This window comes from Fonsecaea pedrosoi, assembly GCF_000835455.1.
Source record: "Fonsecaea pedrosoi CBS 271.37 unplaced genomic scaffold supercont1.3, whole genome shotgun sequence".
Taxonomy (NCBI): Eukaryota; Fungi; Ascomycota; class Eurotiomycetes; order Chaetothyriales; family Herpotrichiellaceae; genus Fonsecaea; species Fonsecaea pedrosoi.
The window spans coordinates 1-12,934 of NW_013550613.1; the positions used below are offsets into that span (position 1 = coordinate 1).

Here is a 12,934-nt window from a genome sequence, read left to right on the forward strand (position 1 = left end):
CCTAACCCTAACCCTAACCCTAACCCTAACCCTAACCCTAACCCTAACCCTAACCCTAACCCTAACCCTAACCCTAACCCTAACCCTAACCCTAACCCTAGATATCCTTCGTAGTTAACTTCGTTTATAAATAATTAAGTTTCTCTTAATTATTCGCTTTACGTATAGTTCCGTATACTATACTCTTAGTTTCGTCTTAGCTTCTTCATTCTACTACTATATTACTAAGTAAACTATTTAGGTTTACTACTAATATCTTACGTATAAAGCGGCTCGTAATATATAATTATACAATATAGTATATAATAATCGAAGAGAAGAGAGATAGGGTAAAGAGTAACTCTTTTCTATTCCTAACGCCGCCCTACTTAGTTCTAGATCTTCTAGAAGGTCCTAGAGGGTATATTAGTAGTAGATAAAGATATAGATAAAGAAAAAAGTAAAGTAAGAGAAGGGGAGGGGACCCTAACTCTACCCTCCAGTCACTGTACTACATACTTATGTCCAGTAGAAGCATTCACAACCTTCCTCACTCGTCCAAAAGCATTCCCTTTAGGTAAATAGGTCGATTCGTTGGAGAGAGGGATTCGCTTGGCGCGAACGAGGTATTCTCGCTGCGGAGTGCTAGATTAAGGAAAGCCACATCATGGTCTTGAGGAGCATGGGACATGAAAGTCTTCACGTTGTCTTTATACTCGTTTCGATGCGTGTCGTAGTGCTGAGGGAGGTGGACATCAAAGGCAAGTTCTCTCTGCTTCCGGAGTGGTATTGTGACTTTGATTGTCTCAAATCTGGGGAAAAGGATCCACTTGAAGTGATTTCGTCGTTTATCTTTTGCTTCTCCATCGTAGCTGACTTTAATACCATTGTTAGAGTCATCCTGAATCACGGGTCGCTGCTCGTTGTCAAATGTGATGTAAAATCGTGGTCTTCTTGTATCAAGCAGTATATCACACTTTTCAGGGTCGCTTGTAAACGTAATACGGCCTTTCGTATTCGTTCCCTGACCAAATCGCAGTATGATACGGTGGAAGTACTCCGGTTCGTTCACCAGCTTTTTGTCGCAGGTAGACTCAGCAGGCGTAGCCTCGCGGCTGACAGGAGACGGCTAAGCATAGCGAGTAACATTATGTGGTAAACGGAATGAATCAGCGGCAAGTCCCCATTTATTACTGGAGGTGAGTGTCAAGAAGATATCTGGGTCATCCATCTCAGTCTGAGTAGCTGGCAGCATAGAGATAGAGAGAATATATTTTAACAACCAGGCTGTTTGTCACGGGATAAATCTACACTCTCGCGCATATGAACAATTGTCCCCTCTAATTGGATAATGTTGGCGTCCACACCGACCTTTAGCGCCTTTCTCTAGGCCCTCGTGGCTCACTAAGAGCCCATTATTCCCACGCCCAGCCCGGTTCCTCCTTCCATGCTCGTTAGGTTTCGCTAGCTTCTTTGTTTCCACTCCCAACTGATCCCTCCTGCCCTCGAAGCATCTCATTCAGCATCACCATCGCTATGACGATCGAGGTGTACACCCATGAACTCCTCTGCCTAACGGTGGATGACTTAGGGGACGAGATGTAAGAGAACTATCGACTTTCTTTCCGTCTGTCTTTCTGTTTCTGACGACATCTTAGCCTTATTAAGATCAAAGACCCAGATAACCAAACTGAGGAACACATAGCACATTTGCGGTAAGAATCTCTCTGGGTTTTCCACTTTACAGACTGCGATGCTGATGCTTGGTATTCTATTCTCTTTTCTAGGGGCCTTGTTGACCTACGCTCTGAGAAAGAGAGGTCGCGACCCATAGACGCAGGCGAACTTGGGAACCGGTTAGGGTACTGTTGTCTTTCCCCTGACCAGTGATATACCTAGACTGACTTCCAGCGTAGTCGCCTTCCTTCGAGAGCATCAACCCTCGCCTGTCGCTACCGATCGTCTTCCGCCTCAAGCCTCGACTCAGAGAAAGATAAAGGAGGGCTGGCAGGAGGAGGAGGAAGCCTATCACACTTTAATTGCAGAAGGAGGCCAACCGACTCATCCTGTGACATTCGGCTACGATGTGATTGATAACCCCGACAAGTACGAGCAGTACAGCAACATCCTTTAGTTTTGGCATTTTAGAGGAAGTGGGTATCATCAAGAATTCCGCTACCAGCTCATCACATGGAGAGAATTCCGGGAATATCAAGATCGGAAGCGGAGGTATTATGCTCCTCTAAATAGGTTTCAGGAGTACGAAGCCATCGTCCAGGAGAGTCAAGGAGATGCAGGACGTAAATGGGATCTCCGAGTGCTGGAGGACCGACACCAGCAGACCTGGTTGGAAGATTGGAACGAGTTTCGGGCGTTGTACTATCGGAAACTCATGGCATCTCAGAAAAAGAACGAATATGAAGAGCAAAACCTATTGTTAAGGGAGCAGACTCTTGAGGCAATGGAAGCACACACACAATTAACCGATGTCATCACTGACCCGAACGTCCTCTACAGCCGATCGAAAGAGATAACTGCGCCGGAGACAGAGGTGGCTGAAGCAAGATCCGGAGTGGATTCTGCAGAGAAGGTATTGATTGCTGCTAAGCACCACAAGTCAAAAGGAAGAACAGCCCTGGTCGGATTGGCGCAACAAGAACTTCACTCTACAAAAAGCTTAGCGGAACTTATATCCAGACCTGGAGAATTGAAAAGACACTGAGACAGTTATGACCTCCACATAGCCCAGAGGGTTATGGCCCGTGCTGAGGGTAAGTTACGGGCAGCGCAGCTCGAGGTCAAGAGATGGAAAGTTTTCGTAAAGTGGATTGACGACCAATATCCCGCTATCGCGGTCGACTGCGGGCATCCTGCCAATGAGTGTGTAGGCATTCTGCCTCAACACCTTGCACAAAGAGATGGTTCCAAGAGAACAAAGTGGCTTGTTCGAGGAAAAGCTGTACACCCTAAGTCTGTCCTCGGTCCGAATCCCGAATCCAGGATCTCGAAGCGGTCGAAAGTCGATTCGAATAATGTCAAATCTCGTTCACTAGATTCCGGTCCATCGCAGACAACTCCAGCACAGCGCCAACCCGTGGAAACGCCCATTTCACCTCGTCGAAGCCAACGACTGCAACAAGTGAAGCCCCTAGCGAATGAAGTTCATACAAAGAACGTTCTGCATTCGGTGCATTTTTCCAGAGCCACTAAGGCAAGGGCTGCGTCGCAAGCGAAAACTGGAAATTCTCATCCAAGACGATGATCTATTTCTGGGACGAACCTAACGATACTAATGAAAACCGTGCCTCCTGCAGAGGCCTACGGCTTGCTCAATGATGACCTTCGGAGATAACCTGACGACGAACCAACCGTCACTCGATATTATGTTCAAATTCAACATGTTTGATATTGCTCTGTGCGAAAAACAAAGATGTATATTATGATTAATCCACAACGTGGGTAATGCAACTTTGTGCATATCAGTTTGAACCTCGGATAAACTGAGAGATAGCCTTTGACCCTCAATGAACCCCACAATGTACAGGGTGGCAAGGTTGTTCTCTTCGAGCCAAGGATGGAGTATGGGATGGAAACTACCTCGTAGTCCTCACTGGATCCACCAGGCCTCAGAGCTCTTCTTGACCAGTCCAAGCCCACTTCAAGCCATTCCATCTTTCTAAGTGCGAACGAAGCATTGTTTCATCTCTTCCTTCTATCCAAAAGATCAGGTTCAAAACAGCTTTCTGGACCGTCTTTTAGCCTGATATTTCTTTATTCAGCTCCGCAGGCCAAACTCAAGAAGTCAAGAACGCTTGTGGCCTACACTCTCTCACAAGATCAACGCGTACTTGCTCACAGGACACATACACTGAAAGATTTGAGAGGTATGTCGGCATCAAGTTCAGCAACGACAAGGCCCAGAGCTTGTGAAGAGTGTCGGCAACAAAAGGTGAGTCGAGTCTGGTCTCTATGATCCAAGCCATTGTTATCTCTCGGGAGCCCAGAGAGCAGCTCACACCTGCTAGATAAGATGCGATGCGCATCTTGATTACTCAAAGCCCTGTTCCAAGTGTAGAAAGTCGGGAGTCCAATGCAACTTCATAGCGGACTTTACAAGGCGAAAAACACGATCGTTTGTACCTCCTATCTTCGACATGGTGTCGTTCCAACTGACTACGATGTAGGAAGGCGAAGATGCAGCGTGAAATAGACGGACTTCGAAGAGCACTACAACTCGCAGAGAACGCAGAAGAACTCGGAGATATGCCTCCTGGTCCTCCAGCACGTTCACGTCTTTACCATCCCACGTCCATCGCCTCTTCAGTGGTACCGCAATCTGACGCCCGGCTCACTCCTTTCTTTTCATCGCTTAACGATCCATCCGCAGTGACCACAATTCCAGAGCCTGATCCACGCCAGGTTCTCACTTCAAATGCTCCATACAATCCGGCTGGACACCCACCTGCATTTCAATATTCCTACCATCCTTCGCCTGTTGCTATCGCTTCATTAATTGAACCTGGCGCTGGCATCCCAGCTTTCTCTCCGCCTCTTGATGGTCTCGAAATTGAGCCTCAAAAGCTGGATGATTGCTATTCCTTGTGAGTACTGACTTAGATACCTAGCCTCATTTCTCATCAATATTGACTACAAACAGGTACTTCAGCCATTATCACTCAATCATACCAATCCTGGATCCACAGCAAAGTTGCCGCGAATGCTTCCAATATTCCCCATTGCTATTCTGGACGATCATAGTGACTGGCTCAAGAAGATACAGTCTTGATCCCACATTGCTGGAAGTGTTAGCCCCCAAAGTCTCCAACTTGGCAGCACTGGCAACAACAAGGATTTCCGAATATATTCCAACTATTACTGCCCTACTCCTGCTCTGTGTATGGCCTCTACCTATGGAGAACGCATCGGATGACCCTTCGCCTATTTATGCAGGTGTCATAACGCAGCTCTCACAACAGAATGGTCTACACATGCTCAGCAGAAGACAAGACTTCTCACACAATCATTTGATCAGAGACACCAACAGCGATATCTTTCTCGCCACTTTGTGGGCATGGTGCAAGCTGATCTGCAGCACGTAAGATCCCAGCGCACGTCATTTACTAATAGATTCTGAATTTTGCTCAGTGTCAATACGCATTGCGGCCTGCATCATCACGTTTTTGAAGATGCCTTCGACCTGGAACAACAGAGTAAAGATGTTCTTGATTCTCTAAGCAGACCCGTCTTTTGGATGCTTCAGTTTGCTAACATGATGTCCAATGCCAATCACACTCTAATGAAAGGCGGATATGGAGAACAAGACGTTGAGAGGCCTTACCAGCTTCTAGCTATGATCAAGTTTTACGACGACGAGATTATAAAGCTCAAGCGGCAGACACAAGGGCAGCTTGGTATGGCATATTGTTGACTTTTCTCGCCCCTACTCGTTGTTTCACAATACAATGCTGATTGTTGACAGCCGAGATTTATTTCACCTCTGCGAGATTGCACACCGGAGCCTATTATTTCTTCATCTTGAAACAATTGCCCTCAAATCTTTCGCATCTGGTCGAGGTACACCATGTGGCTTGTGCCTTTATTGACAATATCACGTCTCGAGATCAGAAGGACGATTATGCTCTCTATCTTTCGGAACAATTCTACAGGACTCTCACCCTCGCTGCCATGGTGATACTGCGGGTATGCCGCAGTCCGGAACTGAGCTCGACAATCGACTATACCCTTGGAGAACAGTCTTACTTCGCGGCGATTCGCATACTCAAGAAGAGAGCCCTGAAGAACAATGATCTCAACGCTCGAATGGCGGCAACTTTGTCGCAGCTATGGCGAAGTAAACGCATTTTTACGCGACATGATGGATCGATTGACAGCCTCAAGGTTCGAATCCGGACGAGAGGGGTAAGCCATGAGACACACGCTTCTGCTACAGAATGTGGCAGGCTAATTGTATGGCGTCGCAGGCTATGGGAGTGGTATACGACTGTCTCTGGTATTGGCGGCAAGAATTTTTAGGACAGTCAAACCCATATTCGGAAGAAAACAGTGGCAATCACGCTCAAAGCCAGAGACCTTTGGTTACTAACACACAGGCTCTCTCTTCTGCTCACCAGGCTACCACTCAACTATCCGACTTCGACACCAGCGGCGGCGCACATCTAGGGGTCGACGACGATGCGTTTTTCTCCGAATGGAACTGGTCTACTACCGCATTTTTGTCCACTGAACTATCTCACGACTTCGGAGAGTCTGCCGTGTCGATATAGCTACGTCCGGCTTGACACTGAAAGTTCTCATTTGAGCGGGAACGGGAGCTTCAAACCATCCCGCAGTGGTTCATTCAGCTCAAGTATGACGAGAGAAAGTTCTCATGGGCACAAAGTAAAGTGGGACTTTTCTCCATGACAACTGTCTCCTTCGACTCTGGCGCCTTGGTATCATGGGGTATTCTCCAGATGAATATGAGGCTAGACTCCTGGTCAGTCTGCTGGACATGACTCTAACATCACATCTGAACATCGCATGTGTCCGTCTCCGCCGAAATTGTGGTGGTCTCTAGTTGCCGACTTGTCGGTCAGTATGGCCGAGAACTCGGCGCGCTTGGAAACTCTTCCTCGATGCCAAGCACTCCCTGTGGAACTAATCCCCAAAATCGGAGAAAGACGGGGTTACGAATAGTGGGGATGCTTGCCTCACATTACTGCTCCCCCAGAGGCAGAGCTGTTAATTTAGCTCCGAAATGTGGCGAGGAGGAAAAGCTCAGAACACTACGGGATTGTCTCTCTGGGGAAACTATTCAGGCCCGCGGCAATGCCGTCTTTACGGCCCTTCTACCCACACCTTGGAGCTAGCATCTATCGATTTCCGACACGATCCTGTCCTTTTGTCCCCTCAATGGCTGTGTCGACTTGTGGATAAATCAAGCATCAGGCCATGCAGCTCCTTGAGTGGGTTTTGTTGGATTATATTTCAATCGACAGTGGTGAACTTGGCTACCATCTATTGTCAGCAGACGGCCCCGCCCAATTTTCATTCCTACAAAGCAAGATTTACACGAGTTTCTGATTGAAGCTTCTCCTGCAGCCATAGGTATATGCCATGATTTCGCAACCTAACAAAGGACAACCGTTGACCCGGCTCGCGGCGGAACGGCTTAAACAAGTCTCCTCGGAGGAGCTGTCGGAGGAAGTAAGAGACAAGGTGTCTCAATGTCTCCTGGACTTCCTTGGAGCTTGTCAGGCTGGACTTGGTGGTGATCTCGGGCCGCCTTTGCTCAAGTACGCACAGCTTCATGCTGGTAACCCCGAAGCATTTGTCTTCGGCAGTGACAAAGCAATGTCTGCTGAAACAGCCGCTTTCATACACGCCGCCCTTTCAAACAGGTGAGATGTCTCTTTACGTGTTCCACTGTTATCAGTCCCATATCGGATTGCCGAAGCTTCTCCAGAGAAAAATACTGACAGATCTGAGGCAACAGCACAGTTCGTGATGATATGCACCTTGACTCATGCTCGCACATGAGCTCTATGGTCATTGCTGCCAGCTTAGCCATTGCCCAACGCGATGGTTGGACGGGTGAGCAACTCATTCGGGCAATCGTGGGAGGGTACGATGTCGGGGCAGCGCTAGGATATTCCATTCGAGGAGGAGGGCAGTTCAATACTCACTTTCGCAGCACTGCTCTGGTCGGCTCGTTCGCTGCGGCGGGAGCTCTCATTGCAGGCAGTCCACCCGAGCATGATGAGGCAGCCATGCGGATTTTGTGTTTGGCCATCAACATGGTATGTGGTATTAACGCATGGGCACATACGGGAGGCAGAGAAATCCATATTCATAATGGGTCAGCAAGTGCAGCAGCCATCACCAGCTACGACCTTGGCCGGAACGAGTTCCCTGTGAGTGATGTCGTCCTCGAAGGCAAGGATGGCTACTTTGAAGCTCTCGGGGTCGATTCGAACGCCTCTGGTCGCTTCAGAAGCTGGATTGAAACCTCTCCCCTGGGTAGAGGGATCCTCGAAACCCATTTCAAGCCTGCATCCTGCTGCAACTTCACACAGGCCTCCACCGCCATTGCTATAAAGATGCACAAGGACTTCCAGGCCAAAACCGCGAATGCAGATGAGATCTCCAAGATTCACATCACCACAACCCCCGGTGCACTCGCTTACCCTGGGTGCGATGACGCCGGGCCACTCTCCAGCAAATCCAGCGGGAAACTTAGCATACAGTTTGGCGTCGCCGCAGGCCTCGTCTTTGGCCGCTTCGACGATGGTACGTCAACATGCGTCGATAACCCAGTGGTCAATTCCCTCATGGGCAAAATGTCCGTGACTACAAACCCAGAATTCGAAAAGAGCTACGAAGAGGGCTTGCAACCCGCCAAAATTGAGATTTTCTTTAGGGACGGCACTGTGATCACCGAGGCGGCACCAGATGTGCCCTGGTTGGACGGACCGGCAGTTACGAGGAGGTTTCTTGGAGAGATTTCTCCATGGTTGCCGGCGGAGAGAGCGCAGACGTTGGCCGATCGGTGTCGAGATCTGGGGAATGTTACTGATGCCGGACGCAAGCTGCTCGTGGTCTAGACCAAGTCCAATGCCGATTCCTGTCTGATTCCTGTACTTAGAATTCTCGCTTGAAGTGAAGCAGATACCGTTATATCACCGTGATGTTACTCGGTAGAGAGCTGGAAATCCGTATCTTTGGAGAACGATCTTTCATTCCTTGATAATGGTATGAGCAACCATCAAGAACAGGCTCCATTCCTATCAACTTCATGAACCATGAGGTATTTGATGGGACTGGCGTCCTTGGCTCTGAACCGATTTCGCTCTCCATGGTGTAAGATCCTGCTGAGATAGGGTAGCTAGCCACAGTACTTGTGAGCGTCTGATTTAGGAACCTTACAGCATTTGGTTGCAATGGGAAACTATTGATCGACTAAATAGTTGTTATCGGTAAACACCTATTTACAAAACTTGACCCAATTTGACTGCATTCTTACTGTGATAATCACTCATTTGTACCACGTCGTGGTCACCGTCCCAATCTTCTGAACACTGGTTTTCCCTTCACCATGCTTTGCTACAACATGTGCTGTCAGGTTGGCCTTGATGCGGTTGTGCACCCATTCACTGCTCGTGGGCGCCTCTCCGTCCTTAAACCACTTCCGTACTCCATGGCGTTGCAGAACAGGACTCTCTTCGAGAAGTGTATTGATGACCACCTCATCATTGGGAACAACGAAGTAGAAGACACTGCTGCGATCATGGTTTCTCTGGTCAGTGGGCGGCTCAACCACTCGATGAACAGCCGCTTTGTAGTAGTCTCCCGTCCACCACATCATCGGCTCGCCTGCATTCACGATGATGGCGCCAGGAATATGAGGGATAAACTTCCATTGTGATTCATCGCCATAATCCCGGACCTGTAGAGTCGCCATTGGTTGACTGAACAGGAGTGAAAGGGAGGTCAAGTCTTGATGACCACCAAGCCATAGCTTCTTCTCGTCTGCAGCCCCTTCGGCTGGAATGTCATAGTACTCCATCCAGCGAAACCAGGATTCGTCATGCTTGTCGTAGCTGTGAGCCTTGACGAAGAATTCCTCGTCTCCAATCTCGAGGGAGATGGCGAAGAGTCTCAGAATCTTGTAGAGGATATCTTTGTGGACTGTGTCGATGAATTCCTGGACCTCGTCGCGGTATGGTTCCAAGGCCTTGGGCTGTTCGTGAGTTGTCATATCCCTGTGCACGTTGAACTGTTCGATCCTGTCCGGGGTACCCCCGAGTGTTTTCCACAGCCCGCGAGGTTTGAACCCAGGATATTCTCCTTTCCCAGTGAGATCTGCTCTGAGTCTTTCTTTCTCCTCTTGGGGGGTGCGTGACAGAATGGTGTGGCCAATATCGACTATGCGTTCAATAGTTTCTTCACTGATTCCATGGTTGACGATTACGAAGAACCCATGGGAGGTCATGGCCTTGTGGACTTGTTTTGCAAGTTCCTTTTTGTCGGCGGGAGTGTCTTTGTAGAGTGAGAAATCTAAGATATCGAGGTCGGCGTAGTCGAGCTTCTCTTTGGTTGGCTCAACAGGGACAAAGTGGTCCACTTCAGGCAATGTCTTTGAGATCATCTTGTTGAATAGGTTTGATGATACCGTGAATATTTGGAGTTTGGTATAGCTAGGTAGTCGAGTCCGATATTTGAGGCAAATAGGTCAGGTAGGCATTGCTCCTTATAATCCCTAAAAGTCAGTGAATATGAGAAACGCGTAGGGTATAGTTCCTGTGTTAAACCTCACAGTATGGAATATCATGGTATGTTTGACCGGCAGATCATCCCTGCGAGGCCGTGGCATCCTGCAAAGCCGACAACTCGCAGCACCGTTGCTCCGTGCGATGTAGCAAGTTCAGTACAAATTAGTTCATCAATTCCATGTGGGCGTAGGACTCGCAATTTAGACTATCCGAAAACTCGGCCAGTTCTTCGGACTGTAGGGACCATCTATCATTATCGGTTGTTCTCGCTAATCACTACTCTCTGTGACGCGGACTGAGACCCTGAAGAAAGGCCGGTACCATTCCAGGCCAGGCTGAAATGGGGGGGAGGCATTGTTCACAGCTCGTATCTCACAAAGCTACGTCAAATTCTGTGAGGCCTGTAACATGGGCATCGTCCCTTGTATAGGTTCAGCATTACACCATTGCTGCACACAATCATATCTGCTCTTCCAGGCTTGCCACCTTCTAGCTTCCGGACACTCTTTACAATGTATCAGTCACTCAATCCTGGTATTTTCGTGACTTCCAGAAGCTCTCCTGTCGCTTCCACTTTGACCTTCTGAGATGGGATGACAACAGTCAGAAAGCGGCAATAGTCATTGGAGTTATTCAGCCAAGCATGGAATGTTCCTCTATAATGGTTTGGTCAGCAACAGTGGCGCTCTTCGATACTGGGTGGGCTGATGGTCCATAAACACCATCAGGCACACTTACTTTTGAATATACACGTCTCCCTCTCTCAGAGTCTCGACAGCTCCATCGTCCAAGAGTAACTGTAGTGGTCCCTTCAGCACCACACCGTAGTCGAGACTCTCGTTGCGGTGCAAGTATGGTTTTGTGCCATCTGGAGTGGGAGGAACATCCACAATCTGGCAGACGATTCCCTTCTCGCCCTGGCCTCGACGTATATTGTCCACAGTGAGCTCTTCTCTTCCGCCTTGGATTTTGACCGGATATTCTCGAGTACGATGAATCAGTGTGGCGCCAACTGGTTGAGGTGTGGAGGGATCGGACCTCGCGCTTTTTGGAGTGGGATTGACGGGCGTGAGTAAATCATCGAACTCGAAAATAGCCTTTCCGTCTCGATCGTGACCTGTGACGAGTCTTCTTGTAGGAGGGAGATGGTTCAGTTGTTCCATCTTTCTTCTGTAGTGAAACAATTCTGGAGGTGTTGTGGGAAAAGTGGGTGGATTTTCTTGTTCGCCCAAGGTGCATGCGTAACTTCTTTTTGTTTAACCGTGTCCTTTCTATGTCAAGCCGCGACCGCAGCACTATTTGCTGTTCGTCGAGCTAGAATCCATGCCATGAGTTGCTTTTTGCATTAATGACATTCACCTTCTCCAATGGACTAACCACACTTCTCACAGACTAATTTCACCGACTTCTCGGCCTGTTAACGTGTCGGTCACCAACCTCATTTCCCCTGCCTTTTTTAGTCCCACCTTCTGTTGGAACGAAGGATAAATCGGAACCTAGGCCAAAGCAAGAGGTGATTTATAGTTGAAACATATTGCACAGTGTCTCAGCCAAGAGTTCAAGTATACAGTCTCCTCTATCCGTGCCGTCCATTGCAGTCGCTCTTGCAACAACGACAATGGGGTCTATTTCCGAGTCTCAGGGTATGCCGGCTGCCCATAAACTACGAAAGCTCCTGCAAGAAGACAAAACCATATTTTGTCCTGGGGTATACGACGGTATCACTGCCCGACTGGCATTGAAAGAAGACTTTGATGCGCTCTATATGACTGGAGCCGGAACCGCAGCATCCAGGTTGGGTGAACCAGACCTCGGCCTTGCGACAATGAATGATATGGTGGAAAATGCTGGAATGATTGCCTCACTGGACCGTTCAGTCCCCGTTATTGCAGACGCCGACACGGGCTATGGCGGACCTCTGATGGTGGCCAGAACGGTCCGCGCCTATATCTCTGCTGGTGTGGCGGGAATGCATCTTGAAGACCAAGTCCAGAACAAGCGCTGTGGGCATCTGGCAAACAAAGAGCTGGTGGATGAAGAAACATACTTGACTCGGATCCGGGCAGCTGTATTGGCCCGTGATGAGATGCGCAAGGTGTCTGGAGGCTCAGCAGATATTGTTCTCATCGCACGTACCGACTCGATCCAATCACTAGGCTACGCGGCTGCAGTTTCACGTCTCCGAAACGCTGTTTTGGCGGGCGCCGATGTTGCTTTCCCGGAGGGCATGACTACTATGGAACAATGCAGTCGTGTCTGCAAAGACCTAGCTCCCACGCCTGTCCTTCTGAACATGGTGGCTGGAAGTATTACTCCCCACCTCAGTGTTCAGGAAGCCAACAAGCTGGGCTTCAAGATTGTGATCTTCCCTTCCGTGGCTTTAGACTCAGTTACGGAAATGGTGGGAGAGGCGATGAGGGAACTGAAGAAGAATCAAAGACCAGTTGCCAGCGACACTCGAAAGAGGGCAGGTGTCAAGTACCTATTCAATATTCTGGGTCTCCAAGAGCGTATGGCTTTTGACAATGCAGCAGGAGGCAAATCTTTTGTTGAAGGCGCTTGAAGCGACAACCCATGTGTTATTGCCGTGGTAGATATAACAGACAGTAAATACATGGCTCTTCCTGCCAATAAGTTCTTCTTACTCGCGTACCTCCTCCTCCTTTCCAAGTCATGATTGAGTG

At 48.7% G+C, this 12,934-nt stretch overlaps 7 protein-coding genes across 7 annotated transcripts; 4 read left to right on the forward strand and 3 right to left on the reverse strand.

Moving 5' to 3' along the window:
• Positions 1-529: 529 nt before the first annotated feature.
• On the reverse strand, positions 530-1,210 carry Z517_03863 (uncharacterized protein; the record flags this gene model as incomplete). Its single annotated transcript, XM_013429194.1, is given in 2 exon segments — positions 530-1,108; positions 1,127-1,210. 2 exon segments carry the CDS (start codon positions 1,208-1,210, stop codon positions 530-532), a joined length of 663 nt encoding a protein of 220 aa, XP_013284648.1.
• A 680-nt stretch (positions 1,211-1,890) lies between these two features.
• Positions 1,891-2,113, forward strand: Z517_03864 (uncharacterized protein; the record flags this gene model as incomplete). The annotated part of the gene is made up of 1 exon (XM_013429195.1): positions 1,891-2,113. A coding segment is annotated over one exon (223 nt), but the record flags the coding sequence as incomplete, so codon positions are not given.
• Positions 2,114-4,173: 2,060 nt separating this feature from the next.
• On the forward strand, positions 4,174-6,263 carry Z517_03865 (uncharacterized protein; the record flags this gene model as incomplete). Its single annotated transcript, XM_013429196.1, has 5 exons — positions 4,174-4,580; positions 4,637-5,074; positions 5,125-5,390; positions 5,459-5,898; positions 5,961-6,263. 5 exons carry the CDS (start codon positions 4,174-4,176, stop codon positions 6,261-6,263), a joined length of 1,854 nt encoding a protein of 617 aa, XP_013284650.1.
• Positions 6,264-7,095: 832 nt separating this feature from the next.
• Z517_03866 (uncharacterized protein) lies at positions 7,096-8,582 on the forward strand (the record flags this gene model as incomplete). Its single annotated transcript, XM_013429197.1, has 2 exons — positions 7,096-7,379; positions 7,475-8,582. The coding sequence occupies 2 exons, from the start codon at positions 7,096-7,098 to the stop codon at positions 8,580-8,582; spliced, it is 1,392 nt and encodes a 463-aa protein (XP_013284651.1).
• Positions 8,583-9,013: 431 nt separating this feature from the next.
• On the reverse strand, positions 9,014-10,126 carry Z517_03867 (uncharacterized protein; the record flags this gene model as incomplete). Its single annotated transcript, XM_013429198.1, has 1 exon — positions 9,014-10,126. The coding sequence occupies one exon, from the start codon at positions 10,124-10,126 to the stop codon at positions 9,014-9,016; it is 1,113 nt and encodes a 370-aa protein (XP_013284652.1).
• A 641-nt stretch (positions 10,127-10,767) lies between these two features.
• On the reverse strand, positions 10,768-11,413 carry Z517_03868 (uncharacterized protein; the record flags this gene model as incomplete). The annotated part of the gene is made up of 2 exons (XM_013429199.1): positions 10,768-10,906; positions 10,989-11,413. The coding sequence occupies 2 exons, from the start codon at positions 11,411-11,413 to the stop codon at positions 10,768-10,770; spliced, it is 564 nt and encodes a 187-aa protein (XP_013284653.1).
• A 455-nt stretch (positions 11,414-11,868) lies between these two features.
• Positions 11,869-12,813, forward strand: Z517_03869 (uncharacterized protein; the record flags this gene model as incomplete). Its single annotated transcript, XM_013429200.1, has 1 exon — positions 11,869-12,813. The coding sequence occupies one exon, from the start codon at positions 11,869-11,871 to the stop codon at positions 12,811-12,813; it is 945 nt and encodes a 314-aa protein (XP_013284654.1).
• Between the last annotated feature and the right edge of the window lie 121 nt (positions 12,814-12,934).